General features: G+C 41.8%; 1 protein-coding gene across 2 annotated transcripts in view; it reads right to left on the reverse strand.

Moving 5' to 3' along the window:
- Nucleotides 1–22,905, reverse strand: part of TBC1D22A (TBC1 domain family member 22A) — a 147,108-nt gene that overhangs the window by 75,794 nt on the left and 48,409 nt on the right. For both annotated transcript variants that reach the window (XM_063134118.1, XM_063134116.1), the window contains one exon: nt 8,087–8,201. In XM_063134118.1, the coding sequence (XP_062990188.1) occupies nt 8,087–8,201 (115 nt within the window). The remainder of the gene's footprint in view (nt 1–8,086; nt 8,202–22,905) is intronic.

Here is a 22,905-nt window from a genome sequence, read left to right on the forward strand (position 1 = left end):
GAACATGCAGAGGAAAATCTGTGTTTTCTCTTACTTTTCCATCTTCCAAATAACACTATTGCTTCTCAAAACATGTACTGTATTTCTTGGCTGTTACTTTTGTAGAAGACACGGAGTCCTACATACTGCACACTTGAAAATTAACAAAGAAATAAAACCAAACCAAAAGTGAGGTCATAAATCATTGCCCTTTTGTCTATATTTGTGTGACTGCCTATTTAGCTGGAGATGATGCCTAGAATATGAACAATTACCTGTTTTCCAAAACCTATGCCTATGGTGCACTGTGCTTATAATACATCATTTTACTGATAATTTCCAGTAGATCACAATGGACTAGGCTGGAGAGTCCATAAAAAGAGTTAGTACAAGAAAATTGTACTTCCTAAAAAACCTCTGTAATGGGGACAAGGCAACACCTTGAACAGCTTTAAAAGGTGGGAGGAAGTTGGCCATACTGTGAGCAACTTGGACAATAACTTTCAAAGTTGGGTGGGAGTGAGTGAGTGCATGTATCTTTGGAACGCATGGATGTACTAAAAACTACAATGCACAGGTTATACTCAAGTATACAATACAATATCAGGATTATAAAATAATTGCACAGGCAATAAAAAAGCCCGCAGACATGAACAGCAACAACCTGATTCATCATAATTTTGTTAATTAGATTTTCAGAGGAGGGGGAGATCCTGGCAGCAATGAGGAAAAAAATGGTATCACTGGAATAAAGACACGTCTGATTTTTCATCAATGGGGCATTCTCAGCACTGATTAAGATGCTGGAAACATCTGATATAAACTGTCTCCAGTAGCGTAACATACAATCAGCAGAAAATGGGCAAATAGGCAATTTGCTTATATGATTTTAGGCAATTCAGAGTTCTTCTAGACTAACTTAATTAGTGTTTCCATATTACATTGACTTAACCTTATCATTTCCCTTGAAAAGAGAGAAAAATAACCAGTCCATACTCTCAAAATGTAATGAATAGGCTTTGAAACATAATAAATCAGAACAATGCAAGATTATGAATTAAAGGAAAGAGACTGAAAACAAAATAGTAAATATACTGCCCAGCGATACATCCACATGAAAACAACTTTCCAGGAGCAGCAGCATTTTTGAACAGGACATGACACAATCTTGGGTCTTCTTCATATATATGTCTGAAAATGATCCAAACTCTTGCCCAGAGGGGCTGGAATCATGTTCCTGGCCAGAGGGACTGACGTGATTACTTTAAAAGGGATATACGATATTGACAAGAGCTTGAGAACATTCCATTTTTTTCTGATTGGCAATCACACCAGAATTCTTAGATCTCAGTTAACAAAGTGAAGGGACACCCAAATAACTTTTCTGCAATCAAAGAATGTGTTTTCAAATACTAGTGCAATTCTTTCCTCACTCACCCATTTCTGCATCATGCTGACTAATTATGCTAGCCACTTTGCTAGCCACTTGAAGTTGTATGGCCATCTGCGCTTCTCTACCTTGGAGTGAGGTGGAATCGCATCCCTTCTTTGTCCCAGAACTCCCGACCCACCCATGTTCCCCTATGTTCCAAGCCCTAGAGAAGGCAGGGCTTTATCCTTGCCGTGGCACAACATGAAAAGGCACTGTGCCTCTTAAGAAGCAGGCACTTGCTAGATTAGAAGATATGGCAAGCTAGCAAGCACATTTATGGACTCTCCCATTTTTTTAAAAAATGCCTTTGATATGACCAACTGAGAAAATGTACCCGGGTGCAGTGCCCTGAATAAGTGTTCACCCCTCACCCTTGACTTGTTCACATTTTGTTATGTTACAACCTGGAATTAAAATTGAGTTAATCGGCATATTTGCTATTTGATTTACACAACACACTTAACACTTTGAAGAGGCAAAATATTATTATTGTGGCATAAAAGTTAAGTAAACAAAAACAAACTGGCATTTGCTGGTTGCCTAAGTATTCACTACCACCCAAGTCTATAGTCACAACTGTAATTGCTGCTAAAGGTGTTTCTACCACGTATTGACCATTTAGTTATGTTCCCCAAATCTTGAGCTCAGATTAAAAAGCAAACATAAGCAACCCACAAAGAGCAGCATTTATATTTTTTCAAAAGTAATGCTGTTGATGGCTCTGCACATATCCACCTGGACATTTAAGGTCTTGTTCAGAGGTCCTACGCCAAGTGCCCCTGCCAAATGAGGTGAGACCTTTTCTGTGGTGGCACCCCAATTTTAGAACAGACGCCCTATAGAGGCTCACCTCACAGCGTCTTTAGGATAAAGACTTTTTCTTTTCACATTGGCTTTTAAATAGCTTCTTCTTTTAGCCTGGGCCTTTCAGTTTAAAATCTGAGTTTAATTACTTTTTTAGTCTTAATCATGTTATTGTTATACTGTATTTTAATACCGTATTTGTTTATGAGCCACCAAGAGAACTATTTTTGTGGGGCAGTTAAATGAATACAGAAATACAGAAATAAAATAGGTTGCACTGCAGGTGTGTGTGTGTGTGCGTTTTCTTTTCAAGCTAATATGCGCTAAAAAGTTGTAACAAGGCTAATCCTGTATGCAGCTGCCATGGCACTCCACCCACCCAAAGCAAACAAACTAGGCACTAAAATGAATCGAGAGCACTTGAAGAACCTTTGTCATTCATATCCACACATCCCTTGAAGATGCTTACTAAAACTACCACACACATAAAATCCATTTTAAAGATGACAAAGGACTTACTCCAAGTGCTCTCTCACTTCTCTGTTTTGACACTAGTGCAATAAACCATCCTCTAAAAAATGGCAGCTACGTTAGATCCCTTTTGTCAGCATCTTTTTTATTAGCAACAATGCACTGTCCTTCCATAACCTCTCTTGCATCATGTTCACAATAGGGCTATCAAACACCATTTCAATGAAAGCATGGGAAGAATGCAGCAAACATAAGGAGGCCTGCTGATAAAGAGTGGCATTTGGAAGCAACAGCTTTTGCGAAGGCCACATTGGCTTTATAAATATCTTTACTAAAATCTTACCAAGCTCAAATTGAACATTTTAGCATATTTGTATATTCAAATCATTTAACACAATGCATTCTTAAGTTCTAATACTTAACTAAATGCTGGTCCAGTTTTCTCTTAAGCAACAATGCAAATAGTCCCAGTTCAAATGATCCCTTGACATTTCCATGTGGCTGATTGAACTGCCACAGAAACAATCTGTTTCCCCAGAAGAGCTATGTTCCCAGGCAAGCCTTATGTATGCCATAGATCAGATTCATCAGAAAGCAGAACATGATGCTGTATCTTTTGAAATTACCCCTGTTGGCACCAGAAACCTGCTTTGGACACTGCACCTTGGAGTACACTGTTTCAGAACATAAACCGGCTATTCCAGCTCCTTGATTTTCTGCCAACAAGTGTGTGGGCCAGTTCAGATGTTTAAAAACTTGCTTTGTGCAGTGCATCTCTGCCATCCCCAGGAGTTAATTTGCTTTGAGAAAGTAATGTGAGACCCAGGCCTGCCATGGGCACAAGTCACAACCATGGAAAAGCATGCTCCTCTGTTCATAGAAAGCGGCACCAGTGTACACTCATCAGCCAGGTCACACATTAATTGCACAAATTAATGTGTAAAGATGTGTTACACAAAGAACATTCTAAACAAACTGAACTTATGGTAGCTGGAAATCTGGATAGACTGAAGGAGAGCAATCACAGCTGACCGTAACAAAACCAAGGAACGCAGAGTTCCATAGTGCTGAATAGTAACACATTACCAAGTTATAAATATAAGCTGCACTCAACCAAGTGCCTTTTGAGTAAACTATACCGCAAAAGGCTGAAGTCCAATTTAAGGCTAATCTGTCCTCTATTGGCTACTGGCTCTAAGGAAATATTAATAAATGAGTCCTTTGCTAGAAGATATGGCTGTAACAAAGAATGAGAAATGCATCTACTTTTTCCTATTACTTCTATGGGTAAATGAAGCCTGTTTTTAAAATATCCCAATGAGAAGCTATCCTAGCTATTACTAAATTACTGGGGTTACTAGCATTAGAATACCTAAGATATGATCAGCAACAGGAGTCAATTATACTACTATGGCAGGTACCACAAAGTCATGAAAGGATATGTATATTTTAGAGGGTTTTAAATTTTAAACAAACACTTTATCATTCAATAGACACACAGAATTTCTTTGTATTTTAGACATTTATATCCTGCTTATATTCCATTTGAGTACTTAGTCTCACAACTTCATAAGAATGTTAATAAAAATAACTACAAACTACAATAATACAATAAATAAAAGTTAATTTTAAAAGTTTAAGTCTTCCAGTGGAAGATTAACCAGCCAAACACTGTTTAAAACCTGAGGGTATGTTTGGGTTTTTTTAGACAATCTCATCAAGCAAAATAAGGAACAAGATTGGCTCTGAGAAGCAGATTGCACAAAATGGGGCAATTACTTCCCAGGCCCTATTCCTTATAGGCTCCTATTTTACTTTAGAATGGAGGAGCACTTTAAGTAGAGCCTTCCCAGAGAACTTGCCAGATCTCAGAGATTACACACACACACACACACACACACACAGAGAGAGAGAGAGAGAACCTTAAGTTAATATAACACTTAAAAGTCCTAAGAATATTTTCTTTTTCCTCTAGTAATTTTTGGGGGGCAAGTGTGTCTTCAATGACATACAGAACAGAATTGTATCACCTTGGGTAGTATCTAATGCTAGCAGTCTAACAGGCCCTTCTGCAAGCTACACTAACTTTTCTCATTCGGAAAGCACTAATTCTCAGTTGCACTATCGAGCGCTAGCTTCCCGTTGACAAGCAGTCATCCCCATAAGTGCATGGGAAGGGCTGTTACTGTCCCTTATCAGGAATCTTAGGTTAAATGTAAAGTAACAGGACCAAACACACAGCATGTGACAATAACATACTAATACCGGACAAGTATTAAGTTTTGCGTCCAATTTATTTTACTCCCAAGAATGTTGTTAAACCTATGGGAAGAGTCAGAATCATTCCATGAATGGGAGGATGGCCAATGGAAGATGGGGGTCCTGCATGTAGAGCAGCATGCACAGGAAAGGAAGGGTGCAGAGAGACTGGATCACCATTACCCAACTGCTTATATTAAAAAATTTCCAAACCTAGGAAAAGTATAGCACAGCTTATGTTGTTTAAGTAGCCAAAACCTCAAAGGCATCTTGACTGCAAACAATTATGCTAAATTCTGTAAGGGTTTAACACACCAGTCAACTTGATACAGGAAAAAACGGAAAGCAATCAAATTTAAATTAAATGCAAATAGTTACAAGGTCAGCTTCATAAAAATCTAATGTATCAACATCGTAACCATGATAGCTTTTCTTCCTGTGAATGTCATCCAATTTTCATTTACACTCTGATAATTGGCATATGTGAAAAAGATGCCTACATCACTGAAATGCATCTAATAGTAAATGCTATGCATTAGTGCCTTGCTATCTCCCAATGGGCCAATGCAAATTTTCGTGTCACAAAAATGATCTAAATATTATTAACATTGCAGTTAATAGAACGATTTTGCCTTCATGGGCTGTGTTTGGAAACATATACTGGAATTCCCATTTATGAGAGGGAATTTGAAACTTCATTAAAATAGGAATCAAATGGAGTCACAATCTGAGAAAGCAGTCACAAATTACCCTAATTTAAAATCATTGTAACAACTGCTTTGACAAAGGGTGCCTTCGTCCCATTCCAGATGATGGAAAATATTCTATTGTATTGTATTTGAAGGACTGGGAAATGGAAAGCGGGATTTTAGAAATTGTGGAAGGAAATATGTTAGAAGGCCCAAGGGAAACAGCTGACAGTGCTTCTGCTAGATGTACCAAGCCCCGTATGGGCGTTCTAAATGCTCTGAACACCTACAATCATTATGAAAGGAAACCTATTATTCAGACCCTCACAAATTTCAGTGAAAAAACTGCATGCTTGAAGAGGACAAAGATTCAAGTTAATTTTTGTAAACCGCCCAGAGAGCTCCAGCTATTGGGCGGTATAGAAATGTAATAAATAAAATAAAATAAAATAAATAAGTTATCAATGAAGAGAATAGCTGTTATGGTCTATTATCAGCCCCGTCCATTTTATAAACGGAGGGATATTTTATTATTTTCTTACACTCCTTTCCCACCCTTCTTCCAAAGACCTCAGAGAAGCACTTTAGCTTCAAAATTACTATGTTAAACAGAAAAATGGTGACTCGTCCAAGGCCGCATAGAGCCTTTATCACTGAGGGTGGATTTGAACCTGGGCTTCCTGCTTCCACATGAATTGGATGAAGTGTTGGCCAACACCCGCTTCCTTATTAAGGTCAATTTAACAGAAAGCAATAAGAATGCTCAAGCTTACTTACTTATTGCAGCTCAAGTATTAAATTTATATATGGAAATAAAAAATAACTGATAGAATAGAATGTATTTCCTTCTAATAAGAATCAGAAGGCTGTTGCACTTGAGAAAATATATGCTATATTGTGACTTTTCCTTTTAGAAAATTCTTTCTAATTATTTAAACAACTGTCAGGTGGTTTAGCCGGGCACTCCCACTCAAATTTTATCCCAGCAGGCCTTGCCCCTTGAAAACATGGAGCTTCCCCCTATTTGTGGCTGCTTGAAACAGAGCTACAGAGAGACTGCTCTACCAACAGCTTGCCGTTTCTAAGAGAGGGTTTGAGATGAAAATCAGCAAATGTACGTTAGAGCAACTTCGTATGAACAGCTTGCCAAGTGGAACTGATTTTTCAAGCAACAATCTGTGCATATGAATGTGCACCCTCCCCCTCAGAAGCAGACTTCATGAAGTTCTGCCCTTTACAGAAGACAAATCTTACTTCTATGCTTATACATCTAAAAGCTGCAACACTAGAAGGTCTACATTCAACATCCAGAACATCTCTAAGCCAATCCTAAGTATCTAACTTGGATTTCCCAAACCATGAAACTAAAAAGCACCATCTTGAGACCCAGTCTTCCTACTAGCTTCCCATTTACCACTCAGTAATTTGTCCCATTAGCTTAGCAGGCCAAGACAGCTCCACTGAGCTATCAAGAGCTGGTAGCCAGCAGAAACTTATGGTGAGCCATGAGACACAAAACACAATTAATAGGAAGACTAGTTCTACAACCAAGTCCTCCAACATGTACCTCTCTACTAGAGAAATAGAACAATAACTTCTACTCTGAGAGTAACTTCTACTCTGACAGCCTTTCAGAGGCATTGTCACCAATTGCCACAAGTGGCCGTTTGATAGTTACTCTCTGATCTGTTGACAACAAATTTCAGAAAATACAGTCAACTCACTTAGGACTTGCAATGTAAATTGGTGGTAAAGTACTTAAGACAAACGTATTTACTATATTAATTAAATGGTCTATTTAACATGGAATATCAATCCCCTAATCACATCTCATTTAAACTTATTTCAATTAACAACTCTAAAGTATACCAGCACAGATCCTACTGTTCTAGGCTCATTAGGAACATTTTCATTATCTGTCAAATGAGGGAGTAAGAGGCAGAAACTGTAAACACTCTCTAGAGTAGCCCCCTATCCTACTTAAAAGATTATTAGGGGAGCAAGCAACAGCAATTCTCATTAGTTGCTCAGTATGGGGAAAAGGACTCCTATGAATTGAAGCAAAGCAAAAGAAGAGTTTCCATGCAAGTCAGTAAATGGGCAGCCTTTCATCCATTCAAGGGTAATCTGTCCTTTAATAAACAGAATCAATCTAATTTATCATATTGAGGAGACATGTGAAGCAAAGCAAAGAAACTTACAGTTAAAACACAGCGTACACAGAAGAGAAAAGAGGGGGAGCAAAGAAGTTAGTGATACACTAACCATGGCAGGGTATCTTCAAACACCATTCTTGAAATATTCAGCTTTCCCCAGCCCAATTTAAATTGATCTGAAACATCTTTTAAAAAATTAACTAATCTCCTAATTCTCAAAAAAAAAATCACATTGACGTTCTTAAGTATCAGATTACAGTGAAAAAGAAGCTGTGAATTATTGTGAAGTTTCTTACCCGTATATTCACAAGCGAAGACAACAAAAAAAGGAGTAACAAGGTCATTGATGCCCTGAACATATCCACTGGCTGGATGACGTATTGCCCAAATAAACAAAATTCTTTCAAAGATCTGAAAAAGAAAAATGTAAAGTACTGTGAAGCAACATAACCAAGGTTACAAAAGGAATGGATAATAAAATATAAGTGAACAGCATATATAATGCTCAAACATTGTTAATTCTTTTTCTTAGTTATTTAAATATTTAAAGATTACCAGTAAAGTCAAATTTGTATACAAGTTAAGTTGCGAAAATGCAGATTGCTCACCTGTAACTTTAGCTCTTTGAGTGGTCATCTGTGCATTCACACATTATGGGCTCTCCGCCTGCACAGAACTTCTTTGGGGAATCTTCTAAAGCTGAGGAGCATTTGGGGCGGGAACCCTTCCCCCACCGTCCACTGCGCATGTGTAGTTGGGTTCCCGCCTTCCCTCAGTTCCCTGAGACTGACTAGGCAGCCTCGAGGTATAGAGGTGACACCCTGGGCATGGGCATCAATGCCGAAAGTCGAGACAGTGGGAGGGTTGTGTGAATGCACAGATGACCAATTGAAGAACTAAAGTTACAGGTAAGCAACCTGCATTTCTTCTTCGTGGTCTCTGCGCATCACACATTATGGGCGATTAATTAGCTCGCTTACCGGAAGGAAGGTAGACGAAATGTATTAAGCCAGAACTGCGGAAAGGACCGCTCTTCCAAAGGAACAATCTTTTTTCTCTCTGGTGTCCAGACTGTAGTGTGTCACAAAGGTGGACGGTGTAGACCATGTTGCAGCCTTGCAGATGTCCAATACTGACACACTTCATCCAAAAGTTGTTGATGCTGAGACTGCTCTCGTAGAGTGGGCACGAACTGGTTAGACGAGTTCCAGGCCTGCCAGCTGGTAGGCCAGGGAAATAGTTTGTACAATCCAGGAGGAAAACCTCTGCGGGGAGATGGGGGCTCCTTGCTTAGGGCTGCCATAAGCAATAAACATGCGCTGTGACTTTCTAAAGGGCTCAGTTCTGGATATGTAGAATGCCAAGGCCCTTCGCACATCCAGCGCATGTAATGACGATTCAAGAAGTGTCGTCGGTTGTGGGGGGGAAAGAGTTGGTAGTATGATATCCTGACTGAGGTGAAAATTTGAAATTATCTTTGGTAGAAATGTTACATCCGGTCTTAGTACTACTTTGTCCCTGTGGAAAATGATATATGGAGCATCTATTCTGAGAGCACAGAGTTCTCCTGCTCTTCTGGCAGTTGTGAGAGCCACAAGGTGTGCTACTTTCCACGAAACTAAGTGCATATCCACTGTTGCTATAGGCTCAAATGGTTTTGAAAAGAGTGATTTTGCTATGACAGAAAGACTCCACTGGGGGACTTGAGGCCGTAGTGGAGGTTTCAAGTGGCCAATTCCCTTGAGAAATTGGCCTATCACTAGAGATGTGGATTTTAGAGGATCTCTGTGCGTCGAAAATTGCCACAAGATATACTTTTATTTACAACCAGCTGAGTCATTTGAGAAAAAGACTATGTAGAAAGGTAAGTATGTGTTGTATCGAAGCCTGGAGGGGATTGATGTTCCTCTCTTGAACAAAGGTGACAAAACTTTTCCACTTTGACAAGTACGACTTCCTTGTTGAGGGCTTCCTCGCAGTTTGAAGGATGTGCTCAATGTCGGGGACAAAACTGCAAATGGTTAATGGATTCTCCATGCTGTTAACCTGAGTGTTTGGAGGTCCAGATTGTGAATGACACACACACACACACCCCGGTTCCTGGTGAGGTCTGGTATCAATGGTAGCCTGAGGTAATTGTCTTGTGCCATCCTTAACAGAAGGGTAAACCGTGGTTGCCTCGGCCACCGGGGGGTGCTATTATAATGCAGTTCGTGTTGTCCCGGAGAACAAGTTGTAGTACACGGGATATTAGAGGGAATGGCGAGAATAGATAAAATAACTTGCTAATCCATTGTAGTTGGAAGGCATCTCCCTCTGAATTGCGGCTGGTCCTGGCCATCAAGCAATAACGATTGCAAATTGCGTTGTTCTCGGTGGCGAAAAGGTCTATTTCTGGATGGCCTCATTCTTGGAATATTGGCCTCAGGATTTGCCTTTTATTTGCCACTTGTGCACTTCTGAGAAGGTACGGCTGAGGGAGTCTGCTAAAATATTGTCCTTGCCTGCTATGTGCACTGCTGACAGCATGATCCCCCTCAGTACTGTCCAGTTGAAAAGGTTCATTGTTTCTCTAAGAAGTCTTGAGGATCGGATGCCCCCTTCTTTGTTCAGATACCAAAGGACTGCAGTATTGTCTGTCTGTATTTGAACATGCTTCCTGATTATGCTGTTCTCAAAGGAGGCGAGGTCCTTCCAAACTGCAGTGAATTCCAGAATGTTGATATGCTTTTTGTATACATAGTTGCATTGACCTTAGGTAGGGAGCGGTCCACAGTGTGCTCCCCAGCCTGTTAGTTGTGGTTGGTAGCGAGGTAAAGAAGGGGAGACTGTGAGAGATATTCTGGCAACGAATGGGCGATATCTACTGGTATGGTTAGGTGAAAATGCCTTGCATTGCTTGCACTTGGGAAGGTATTGAGTAGACAGTTTTGAAGTGGTCTCATACGAAGCCTTGCATATCGAAGCACCAATACTGTCAAGGACATCAGTCCTAGAAATCTTTGCACTTGGAATGCTGACGTGCGACTGTGTTGAATTAGTGTTGATGCTCTGTGAATCAGGGTACCAATTCGGTCCTGAGGGAGAAATGTTCTGGCTGTGGCGGCATCAAGGATTGCTCCGATGAACGGTATGGCTTGGGTTGGACATAGCTTTGACTTCTGTTCGTTGATGTATACAACCAGATTGCTGAACAAGTTCTGCACAAGTGTCACTGACTGGAGGTTGCCTCCTTTCAATGGGAAAACCAGCATCCAATCGTTCAAATAGGGGTACACCTCAACCCCTTGAGTCCAGAAGTATGCCCAGACTACTGCCATACATTTCGTGAACACCCTCGGTGCTTTTGACAAGACTTACGACTCTGCTAATTTAAACACTACTTTCTATAATAATTATATATATAATCTCACTAGAAACAACAACAAAACGCTAACTATTAACAAGAAAATCTCATCAAATATATAAACTCAATCTAAGACGGAGCGAAGATCTGGAGAAGCTAACTGCTAGTCAGTCGAGAGAGAACTGAGGGAAGGCGGGAACCCAGCTACATATGCGCAGTGGACAGTGGGGGAAATGGTCCTCAGCTTTAGAAGATTCCCGAAAGAAGCTCTGCATAGGCACAGAGCCCATAATGTGTGATGCACAGAGACCACAAAGAACTGATGCATTTGCAATAAAGTAAGATTTGTTTACCTTCTTACACTTAATTGTCAGGATCCAAAGAGCTTCTTTAGATGCACCTTGAGGTTTAGAAATGCCCAGAGGGATTATTCTCATTAAAAGAAGTTTCTCACGCCATATCAAATGGATTTTGAAACTTCCCTCAGTTTCAAAAGCACTTTGTCATTTAGAAGGGACAAAGATGTTGTTTAAGTTCTTTAGCATCCTAGACAGTCCTTTTCTTCCACTTTAAACACCATTGCAAAAAGTCATGTTTATAAGAAATATAAATTGGTTTTCCACAAGAAAGATTCTTTCTTTAGATTCACATCTCAAAAAAGTTACTCCAAGTATACATACTACTGAGATTACATAGGAAGGAGGAAGGTCCAGGAAGCTTTACGAAAATGACAATACAAGAAAGCATGGGAAATTGTCTCCAATCCTGAGAAGTGTCAGTTTATTGATGTATCAAGTTTCTACTAACCCTTGCTGCTGCAGAGTAAGAAACTTAGGAACAAGTTAAATAGTTCCTGCTAAGTTAAGGCCATTCTGTACAGCCTATTGTGCAGTAAATTCACTTTTGTTGTGCAAAGTCCTCAAACATCACCTCCAAACTGCAATTACCATTATGGGTATTACATTTACAAAAACCCAGTGTTTGGCAGGAAAATGGCTTATGTGTTTTTCAAGTATCAATGCTCAATTTAAGTTGGGTTTTTTTAAGGTAAGTAATTCACAGTGCTTTCCTTATGCCTAATCAGAAGTAAATACCACTGAAATCAAGACTTTAAGTGTATATAGGATTCCAGCCTTACTAACATCAACAGTAAAAAAAAATTCACTCCACAAAGCAAAATACACAATTAGGCTATGTTCTCACTTATTTTCACTCAGGCTTAAGTAGAAGAGGAACTAGGTAAATATCATCTTCATTCGCATTGTTACAAATACACCAAAGTGAAAGAGATACATTTTTAGAAAGCTGTCCTATAGAACTTAGTCAAACACTACGGCAAATTAAACCTTAACTGTACTCCACATAATGTCAGGAATCTTAGTGACCGCGGATCTGGCTTCAACGTGTAACAGAACTGTTTTAGTAATAGCAGTTTGCAGATGCCAATAAGTACATTAAATAGTACATGCAAGAACCATGTGTGGTTCTTACAAAATAGCATCTACTACAGCACAGCAAGGGAAAAGATCGCAATTTTTAATTTTTTATTTACCTGATTTGTACCTCACATTTCCACCAAGAAAATGCAGTTCATGGTTCCATTTAAAATATACTAGCGAATGGACACAGCTTTGCATGGGTGGAATAGCCCATATGTTGATACACTGAAGCCTTCAAGCCAACTTACACAGTTGTCAGAGTTGGACACATGGTACCCAGCTTGTCTGAATGAAGCCACATAATTGGCATCCCTAGGCACTCCACCCAGCCTAGGTTTCCTCTGAGGGGAGATCCCCATAGGAGGGGTTTATCTCTAGTCTTAGTTTGCTGCACCAACATGAAAGGGTTATTTTCCCCCTCTTAATTTTCTCTCTAGTGCTTACTTTGATACACTAAAGCTTTCAAACAAACTTGCATTGTTCCTGCCCCCTCTGAGCGAAACCAGGCTCACTGATACCCCTAGGCACAGCCCCTGCCATGGTGCACCCGTATAGCCCTCCTGACGGAGGGATCTGACAGGAATGCCTCACAGCAGGGAGAGGGTCCGACATATAATTGTGTCCCTTGACCTATTGATCTGTTTTGGCTTCATACTGTATGGAATGTAGGGATGGCCACTGCAGAGAAATCCAGCCCTTTGGGGGCTTGTCGGATTTCCCCAGAAGCCCCAGTTTGGCTTGCATTTGCAAACTCAGCCACGGGCTCCCCCCCCGCAAAAAAAACCTGGAATTTAATTGGGTATGTGTGTTTTTTACAAATTCCCATTTCCCCAGGATCCCCTTTGTGGCACCCACCATTTCCTCACATTGTAGTTGTAATTTGCTTAATTTGCACAAGTTTGGGTTGTAAATTGCATGAATGTGCATAACTTACACAAATTACAGGTGTAATTTGCACACATTATCTGAATTTGTGCAGCCTTGATTTGCGCAGATGTTTTTGTTTGTTTTGCAAAAAAAAATTACGGAAATTATGCCAGCTGGCCTGATTCGTTGCATAGCAAGTAAGGTCAGCTGGCAGAAGACAAAATAGAGTCCGGGGGTCTGAGCCGAGGAAAGCTCTTCAATCTCTACTCCCCAATAAGGTTCCTCTGACATCCTTAATGGAATGCAAAGCTATGTGCCAGTTACTGAAGTCTACCCCTAGTAGCTGAAAATGTAACTGCAGACTTCAGCCACATGGACACACTTAAATTAATTACAATTAATAGTTTTTCAAAACAAAATAAACCTGACGTACATATTCCTAGGGTCCCCTTAATATACATGCCACATTTCAGGTGTCTAGCTTTCACAGTCTTGGAGGTATGGTGATGATGGACAGAGACACACCCTCTTTTATGATTATAGGTAATCATGTGGTTAAAATTTATGGTCAAAAGTTTGCTCGCTCCAGTGCTGAATCATTCATGCCAAGTTTGGTTGAAATGAATTCAATGGTATTGAAGCTGTACATCTTTAAACGTTTTGATTGGTTGCCATTTTGTTTTATGATGGCAGACCAAATTTTCGCTATGCCTAAAATCATCCCAGATAGAGGTAGAACAAATCCTAAAACTTTCAAAACAATCCGATGTATGGTTTTCAAGTCCACTGAGGAAATACAAACAAACATTTCCTTTATATATGAAAAAGATGTAAGGTGTCAATATACAAAATAATCCAAAATTACATACATCTTGAATTAAAGTACTGTTGACATAAGCTGTAAAGCTTTTGGCTAACCAAAGTGAATTAGACATTATGCCGTTTAATCCACTTTCTGTGTACAAATATTTGCAGAAGTTGTGAAGTCAGGAATTCCAGCTTCCTTTCAGAGATTGTTGAGTGAACAAGCACACTAGACAATGGAGTTAGAAATAGTCTGAGCATTTCTCAACCACACAATCTTTTGGTGAACGTGACAACAGAATTGGCTAGCAGATATCCTCGTTAAGGCCTTGTCCTTATGAAAAGACAATGAGTTAGTAAACCTGTGTAGGGTTGTATTATTCATACTGTAGTCTGGAGGTTCACATATCTGAGTGCTCCCCCAAAGAAAAATTCCTAGCATACCATGATGTCAGAGAGCTGGCTAGGCTAGAACCTTTCTCCCTGAACATCCAATTTTCTACTTGTAGAGACTCTATGTATGAAGATTCACTCAAGCATGGTACAGCCCCGACACAGGTTTATTAACTCACCTGATGTTTGGGAGAACTAGACCTATGTGAGCTCCCTAAATAAATCAAGGCCACATTGCTCACTTGTCCGGAGCAAAGAAATTAACATTAGCTCTGGCGCTGCCAAGTAGCTTGCATGCATGCCATTGCTTCCACCATTTCACTGGATCCTGTTGTATTTCGTGCATGTTGCTTAATCTGTTGCAGATCATTTATTCTCCAAAGTTCACCTTGACGATCACTCTTGACCATGCAATCAGAGCTGCTAAGCATGGCTATTGGCCTAGCTTCCTACTGTGTTTCTTGTTCAATGCAGCACTTTGCTTCATTTTTAAATCAGGGAGACATGTTTTAATTTAGATATATAATCTGTATCCTGCCTTTCTACAAAAAAAAACGGGAGGCACTCAAGGCGGCTTACAAGCATAAATAAACTTTGATTAAAACAAAAATAAAACAGTGTATTAAAACACAATAAAAACATAGCATTAGAATAAAAATGGCATGCAGCAGGATTTAAAGAGAGAGTAGGTTTGTAGACATGACTGAGCTCTGGCACCTGCAGTTCAGTGCCTGCAAGAAATCAGGACCAGGGGAAAACTCCCTAATAGTGCTGAGATCTGGAGACAGTTAATTAGCTTCACTCACCTAGCCCCGAATCTCAGTAATCTAGTACTGTAGTACAATTGCTTTACAGCACTCAACGCAGGGAGGTTCAGGGTTAAGTGATTCAGGCTTAAGTGAACATGCCCTGAAGTGGTAATAGGCAGGGATGGGAGGTGGTTGTTTTACTTCTCCTCCCAATGCTGAATGGGTGAGTTGGAGTCACATGGATGCCTCATGAAAACAGCTTATTGTCATCCCCTATCCCACAATAGCTCGAGGCATCCATGGGTCCAGGGTTAATTAGAATAAAAAGAGTGTGTTTTCTGTTATCCTGATAGACCCCTCTTCCAGGATTTTTTAAAATATCAAAGGTTTCAAAGTCCTTAAAAGCTTGTAGCATCACCAATTGGGGCGGGGGGGTGGAGGAGACATTAGGATCAGGGGATACATGCCTTACAGAGTGCATTTCCACTCCAGAAATTGTCCGGCTTAAACTCACCAATTCTTCCCCATTTCCCCACCCCACCCCGCTTGACACTCAGCTGCACTCAACAGCGTGTGGAGAGAGGCACTAAACATGTCTGGCCCTCATTAGGGCCAATTCTCCCATTTATGCAGAAATTACTGCCTTGTCACTGCCCACTGATATGCATAAGAGATACAGATAATCTCAGACTATTGATCCGGGTAGAAATTCTGTCATTAACAGCACACATACAGATTGAAATAGGCAACTATACCCTACTTGCAGCACTGCCTATCTTGGTATCAACCCCTTACTGGCTACTACATGGATTCCCTCTCGTAGCAATTAAGTACTTTGAACTGGTTCACGTATAACAGTGATAAATCATGGGTTAGTTTATTAACACACTATTTGCTACGCTGTGTGCTTCCACAGTTTTGCATATGCAATCTGCAACTGATTGATCAGAGGTTGCTCCATGTAGTCGAAACCTATGGTAAAGGTCCAGGGCCCAGCAGTCGAGAAGATCCAAAAACAACTTCAAGCACAGCGCTACGCTGGCAAAATAAAGGCTGCAGCCACACACCATTTTAATTTGAAGTACTTTTTTCCACTGGGAGAGTGGCAGTGAGCTGAGCCGATCAAACACTACTTTTTGGGATGCATGACCAGTAGAAATCCTGAACCAGGCCTTGCTGGGTCCAAATCTGGCACTGTATCCACAATGCCTCAAGCCACAATTTATAAGGAGAGCAGAGAGAAATTTCTGTTCTCTGTGTACTTGTATACGTTTATTGTATATTTTTCTCTTCTCCCAGGCATTTTAACATTTTAACAGCATCTAACAACATTACGTTTGTTTTTAACAGACCCCAGAATTGTTTTTTTTAAAATGGCTACTGTTTTTATACTGTTTTTATGTTTCTGATGGTTTTTTAAATCTTGTATATTTTTTAATATTTACTATTTTTAACTGTTGTAAACCGCCCAGAGAGCTTCAGCAGTGGGGTGGTATATAAATGTAATAAATAAACAAATATGGGTTAATCATGGATTAAACAATACACAGTTAGCCTACAATTAGTTGTTAGGTTAACTGGGTTAACCTAACAACTAATTGGTTCAATCAGAGGCTGCATATTCACGCACCCAGCACACACTAAGGAACCCACAATTTGCTGCCATTATGTGCAAATGGGCCCATTGTGAAGTATATATATGAATGAAAAAGTACAGTCTCGCTACGGAACCCACAATTTGCTGCCATTATGTGCAAATGGGCCCATTGTAATATGAGAAAAAGCACAGACTTTCCATTTAAAGCTGCCCTCATTTTGAAACATGTACACATAAATATCAAAGGTCTTAATGTGGGTAAATGAAAGTGTCAGACTCCCCAGCTATGCAGTGCATCACTGAAGAGGTTTCTGTATTATTATTATTATTAAAAAAAAAAACTTTTTACCTTTTTATGTATATAAAAAAAATCTTTTTACCTTTTGCAGAAAATAAACCCAGATCAGTATCATGCTAGGCTTCAAATACTGAGCCAAAACAATAGCCAGCTGTTCTTTTGTTAGCTACAAAGCATCTTGATAGCATACTAAAGTTTCCCCTATGCTCAAATAAATATTTAAAACCTACCACTGAGTAAGCTTACTATAGAATGGATTCTAAATTTTTAAAATGAAATGTACAGTATATGAATTATTTGATTAAACACTTTACTCTTTGCTCCTTATACCGATCTAGATGGCCTATATTTACCAATGAGAGGGTTCAGTGCCCAAAAGCCAAGTACATGATTTGGATCTCAGGCAGACTGATGGTCTGTATGATCCATCAGATTCCTTCCCATGGTCAACTTTATGTTTTTCAGCTCTGTACTTGTACTTATTGTACGAACGTACGCACAGCAGGTAATCAGAACTGAACCAGGCCGCCTTACTCACCAACTCCACCTTTTATACTGGAGTCAGATGTCATGTTTGCACGGGGTCTATGTGGATAGCACCTAATGTTTGTAGGCTTGAACGGCACAGCTTGATTCTGTGCTGTGTAAGTCACACACAATGCGCTCTACACCAGCAGGGCCCTATGCAAACATGAAACCCAACACTTCATATAGCAGGTGGGGTCAGGGGTCTAGCTTAACACGAAGCTAGTCCCCTAGTGACTGTATATTCAGACCACTTACACAGGGCTTTACGTTCTCCACATCCTTGTCCACTCATAACTGAATTTTTAAAAGTATAAAAGAATTTAATTTTCATAATTATTTGCTGGAAATGCAATTACAGCACCTTTGGTTAACCATTTCTTGGATCTTGAACGACGACACCTACATTTCCTATATTCTCTTAGTCATTCCATATGGGCACATGCCCAGCATCATTCTGTCCACTCTTTTTTTATTATTATTGCATTTTTATACCGCCCAATAGCCAAAGCTCCATGGGCGTGTCGCAAAAATTATCACTTCGGTTATTTTGCTCTGCACCTTTGTAGATTCAGTACTATTTTATCGCTTGCAATGAATTCTTGGACCCTTTCCAAGGGTTTATAATCCTTGTTCTATCATGAGTTTCGTTATTTGGGTGGGGTGGGGTGGGGTGGGGAGTATTCCTTACGTTGTTAATACCCTAAATGAAAGTGTAATTTTACATCACATTAAGATGTGCTCACAAAACGCAAGTATAAATAAAGTTTGTTCCAGAAGCAGGTAGAAGTTGATGAACCAAAGGGAATTGCAGCATAAAACTAATTCAAGGCTGTTTTAGCTTTGCTGCACATATTTGATTCTTATCTTTACTGGGCTTTTTAATCCTTAGGCCTAGAGCACATACCACAGGCACAAGGGGGATGCCTTTGAAGGGACATCCTTTGGAGAGCAAGCCCTGCCCAGGCCTTGACACCAGGAATATAGGGTAGAGACAGAAAATGCACAACACCACAATACTTACCGTATTTCTTCGATTCTAAGACGCCATCGATTCTAAGGCGCACCCCATTTTAGAGATGTTTATATGGGGGAAACATATTCTGCCATGCATGGGGAGCGGATTGCAGGCAGGTAAGGGAAGAGATGTGGGTGGGAGCCAACTGGGGAGCACGTGCAAGGGCCCAGAGGCTTTACCAGCTGCCACCACTTCTTGCAGGGAGTGGGAGGGGGTCGTTCGAGAGGCGCAGCTGCGAGTCCCGGAGCGCGTCCCGCCCGCTCCCCGGCCCAGCAACTCACCTCCTGGGCGTCGCCTCCATCTTCTCGGCCGGCGCTGCTGCTCCTCCTCTGCTGCACAGAAATGCAGGTTGCTTACCTGTAACTGTAGTTCTTCGAGTGGTCATCTATGCATTCACACATATGGGCTTTGCGCCTGCGCAGAGACCAGACCGGAACCTACTATAGCTGAGTGGAACGTTTTTGGCGGGAACCCCTCCCCCACGCTACCGCGCATGTCCATGGGGTTCCCGCCCTTACCTCAGTTTACAGGAGTCCGACATTGTGCCCCCATAAACATGAGTGTAAATAAAATAAAGTACATTCCACAATAAAAACAGTGTCATTTATAAGTCTCACACCACCAAGTGGGGATGGTGGGTGGGTTGTGTGAATGCATAGATGACCACTCGAAGAACTACAGTTACAGGTAAGCAACCTGCATTTCTTCTTCGTGGTCTCTATGCATCACACATATGGGCGAGTAGCAAGCTGACATACCTTTGGAGGTGGGTTGGTGCATCATCTGAAGATCTCCGAGAGCACTGTCCTCCCAAACGAACAGTCCTGCCTCGCACGGGTGTCCAAACTGTAGTGCTTGACAAACGTGGATGGAGTGGACCACGTTGCGGCTCTACAGACTTCAGTCAGTGGAACACCTCTGGTGAAGGCCACTGAAGTTGAAACAGCTCTGGTGGAATGAGCTGTCACAGGTTTCACTAACTCTATTTTAGAAATAGAGTAGGCCAATTCAATTGTCTCCACTATCCAACGTGACAGTCGTTGGCAGGAGACAGGGAGTCCCTTAGAAGGCTCCCCATAACAAATAAACAATTGTTTTGTCTTTCTAAAATTGTCCGTTCTGTCTTTGTAAAAAGCAAGAGCCCTTCTTACATCGAGAGTATGCAAGGAAGACTCAAGAGGTGTAGTTGGGTTAGGAAAGAAAGCAGGCAAAGTAATGTGCTGGGACAGATGAAAAGTAGACACTACCTTAGGTAGGAAGGCTGGGTCTGTGCGTAGCACAACCTTGTCCTTATGAAAAATAGTGTACGGGACATCTATCCTAAGAGCTTTAAGCTCACTTACACGTCTTGCCGATGTGATGGCTACTAAAAAGACAGTCTTTAAAGTAAGCAGCCTAAGGTCTGTTGAAGCCATGGGCTCGAAGGGCTTGCGTGTCAATGCTTGCAGCACAACTGACAGGCTCCATGGCGGCACGATAGTCTTCACAGTCGGTATCGTGTTCTTCAGACCTTTCAGAAATTTCTTGGTTTTTGGATGGGTAAAAGGTGTAAAACCATCCACACCCCGATGAAAAGATGTAATCGCAGCAAGGTGAACCCTGATGGATGCGAGCTTAAGTCCCTGCTGGAAAAGTGTCAATAAATAATTGAGGATGAAGGATAAGTGGCAAGATTCTGGTATTTTGTCCTTTTCCGATGCAAAATTCTGAAATCTCTGCCACTTTGCTGCATAAGATTTTCTTGTGGAAGGCTTTAGTGCTGCCCATATAATGTGGTCCACAGTCAAAACTCTGGTTCCAGAGGAGGAGTGGTTGCTATCCTCCATGCAGTCATCTTGAGGGTCGACAGATCTGAGTGTCGAACCCTGCCCTGGTGTCGAGACAGGAGCTTCGGTATCGACGGGAGCCTGATGTAATCCCCTCTCGAAAACCGAAGAGCGTGGGAGAACCACGTCTGTCGAGGCCACCACGGTGTGATCAGGATGCAATCGGAGTTGTCCATCTGGATCTTGGCTATCACTCTTGTCAAAAGTGGAAAGGGAGGAAACATGTACAAGAGATTTCCTCTCCAAGTCCTGGTGAAAGCGTCTCCTAGAGAGCGCTTTCCTTTTCCTGCCCTGCTGCAAAACTTGGTACAGACTGCGTTGTCCTCGGTAGCGAAGACATCGACAGCAGGGCGGCCCCAGTACCGAAAAAGACTTTCTCGGAGTTCGACATCGAGCTCCCACTCGTGGTCGACATGGAAGGACCTGCTGAGAGAGTCCGCAATGATGTTCTCCTTGCCGGCTACATGGATCGCAGTCAGGTAAGTCCTTCTCTTTATGCACCAGTTCCATATCCTGAGTGCCGAACGGTTCAGGGGGTGTGATCTTGTTCCAGCCTGCCTGTTGATGTATGCTACTACGGTAGTATTGTCCGTCGCGATCAAGACATTCTTGCCCCCGATCATCTGTGCAAATGCTTTTATTGCATTTTCTACTGCCAGGAGTTCGAGGTGATTGATGTGCTGTTCTCTCTGTGATCGAGGCCAACGACCTTGAGCGGTAAGGGAGTTGCAATGAGCTCCCCATCCTTCTAGGGATGCATCCGTTGTGATCGTTACCGAGGGCGACTGCTGTTGGAATGGAACCCCCTCCAGAAGCGTCGACATCGAGAACCACCATTTCAGAGATGCCCTCACTTGCTTCGGTATCGAAAGGTAAGTTCGTCGAGCATTGTGTCTGAGATCTAAAGTCCTTAAAAACCAGGCCTGCAATATCCTCATTCTGAGTCTTGCAAATCTGATGACTGCAGTAGTAGCTGCCATCAGACCTAATAGTCTCTGAACTGTCCATGCCGAAACCTTTCGGCGGCTCTCGGTATCGATGGCTAACTGCTGTAAGGTGTTCGCCCTGGTTGACGGTAAGTATGCCCTCCCGTCTCGAGAGGATAGGGTTATCCCTATGAAATCCAATCTCTGCTGTGGAGTCAAAATGGACTTTTCGTGGTTGACCCACAGCCCCAACGAGTCCAACAGGTTGAGGGTGGTTAGTATATCCAACTGGAGCGCCTCGCTGCTGTCCGCTACGAGGAGCCAATCGTCCAGGTACGGATACACGTAAATGCCTTTCTGCCTTAGGTGGGCGCATACCACCGCCATAACCTTCGTGAAGACCCTCGGCGCCGTGGCCAACCCGAACGGAAGAACGGTGAACTGGTACTGGGACGCACCGATCGAAAACCGAAGGTAAGCCTGATGCGACTTCCTGATGGAGATGTGGAAGTACGCATCCTTCAGATCCACTACTGCGAACCAAACTCCTTTCTGTAGAAGTTGCAAAACTGAAGTAACCGTTGTCATACGGAACTTCCTCGGGGTGATGAACTTGTTCAGTTGTCTTAAGTCCATGATCGGCCGAAGACCTCCATCTTTCTTCGGGACCGTGAAGTAACGGGAGAAAAATCCCTGGTTGATCTCCTCTGCGGGTACGGGAGAAATGGCTCCCTTCGACAGCAAGGTCTGTACCTCGAGCAGCAGAGGAGGGGATGGAGTCGTTACTTTCACGCCGGAAAAAGGAGGAAGGGCATCGAGCTCGATGGCATAGCCCGAATTGATGATAGTGAGCACCCAGGAGTCTGCTGTTATTGACTCCCATTGATGGTAATGGGGTGCTAGGCGGTTCGCAAAAGGGAGTGGATCTGGGGCCGAAGAGTCAAACACGCTGCTTCTTAGAGAAGTCGGGTTGCCTCTTATCTTGCTGGTATCTGCCCTGGTAAGGCCTCTTCCTCTGCAGCTGTTGTTGTTGCTGCCGAGGTTGAGGCTGGTATTGGGGCCGATGCTGTTGCTGTTGCATCGGAGGTCTCCATTTCCTCGAACGGTATTGAGGCTGAGAGGGAAGAATAAACCCCATCTTCTTGGCTGTTGTTCTAGCCTTGTAGATGGAGTCCAGCGTGTCATCAGTCTTACTGTTAAATAGACCTTCCCCATCAAATGGCATATTTTCTATCCTGGACTTAGTCTCATTAGTTAAATTTGAAGATCTGAGCCAGGCGTGTCTTCTTAACGATATGGCCCCCATCATTGATTTTGAATGACAGTC

Source organism: Elgaria multicarinata, chromosome 9, assembly GCF_023053635.1.
Source record: "Elgaria multicarinata webbii isolate HBS135686 ecotype San Diego chromosome 9, rElgMul1.1.pri, whole genome shotgun sequence".
Taxonomy (NCBI): Eukaryota; Metazoa; Chordata; class Lepidosauria; order Squamata; family Anguidae; genus Elgaria; species Elgaria multicarinata.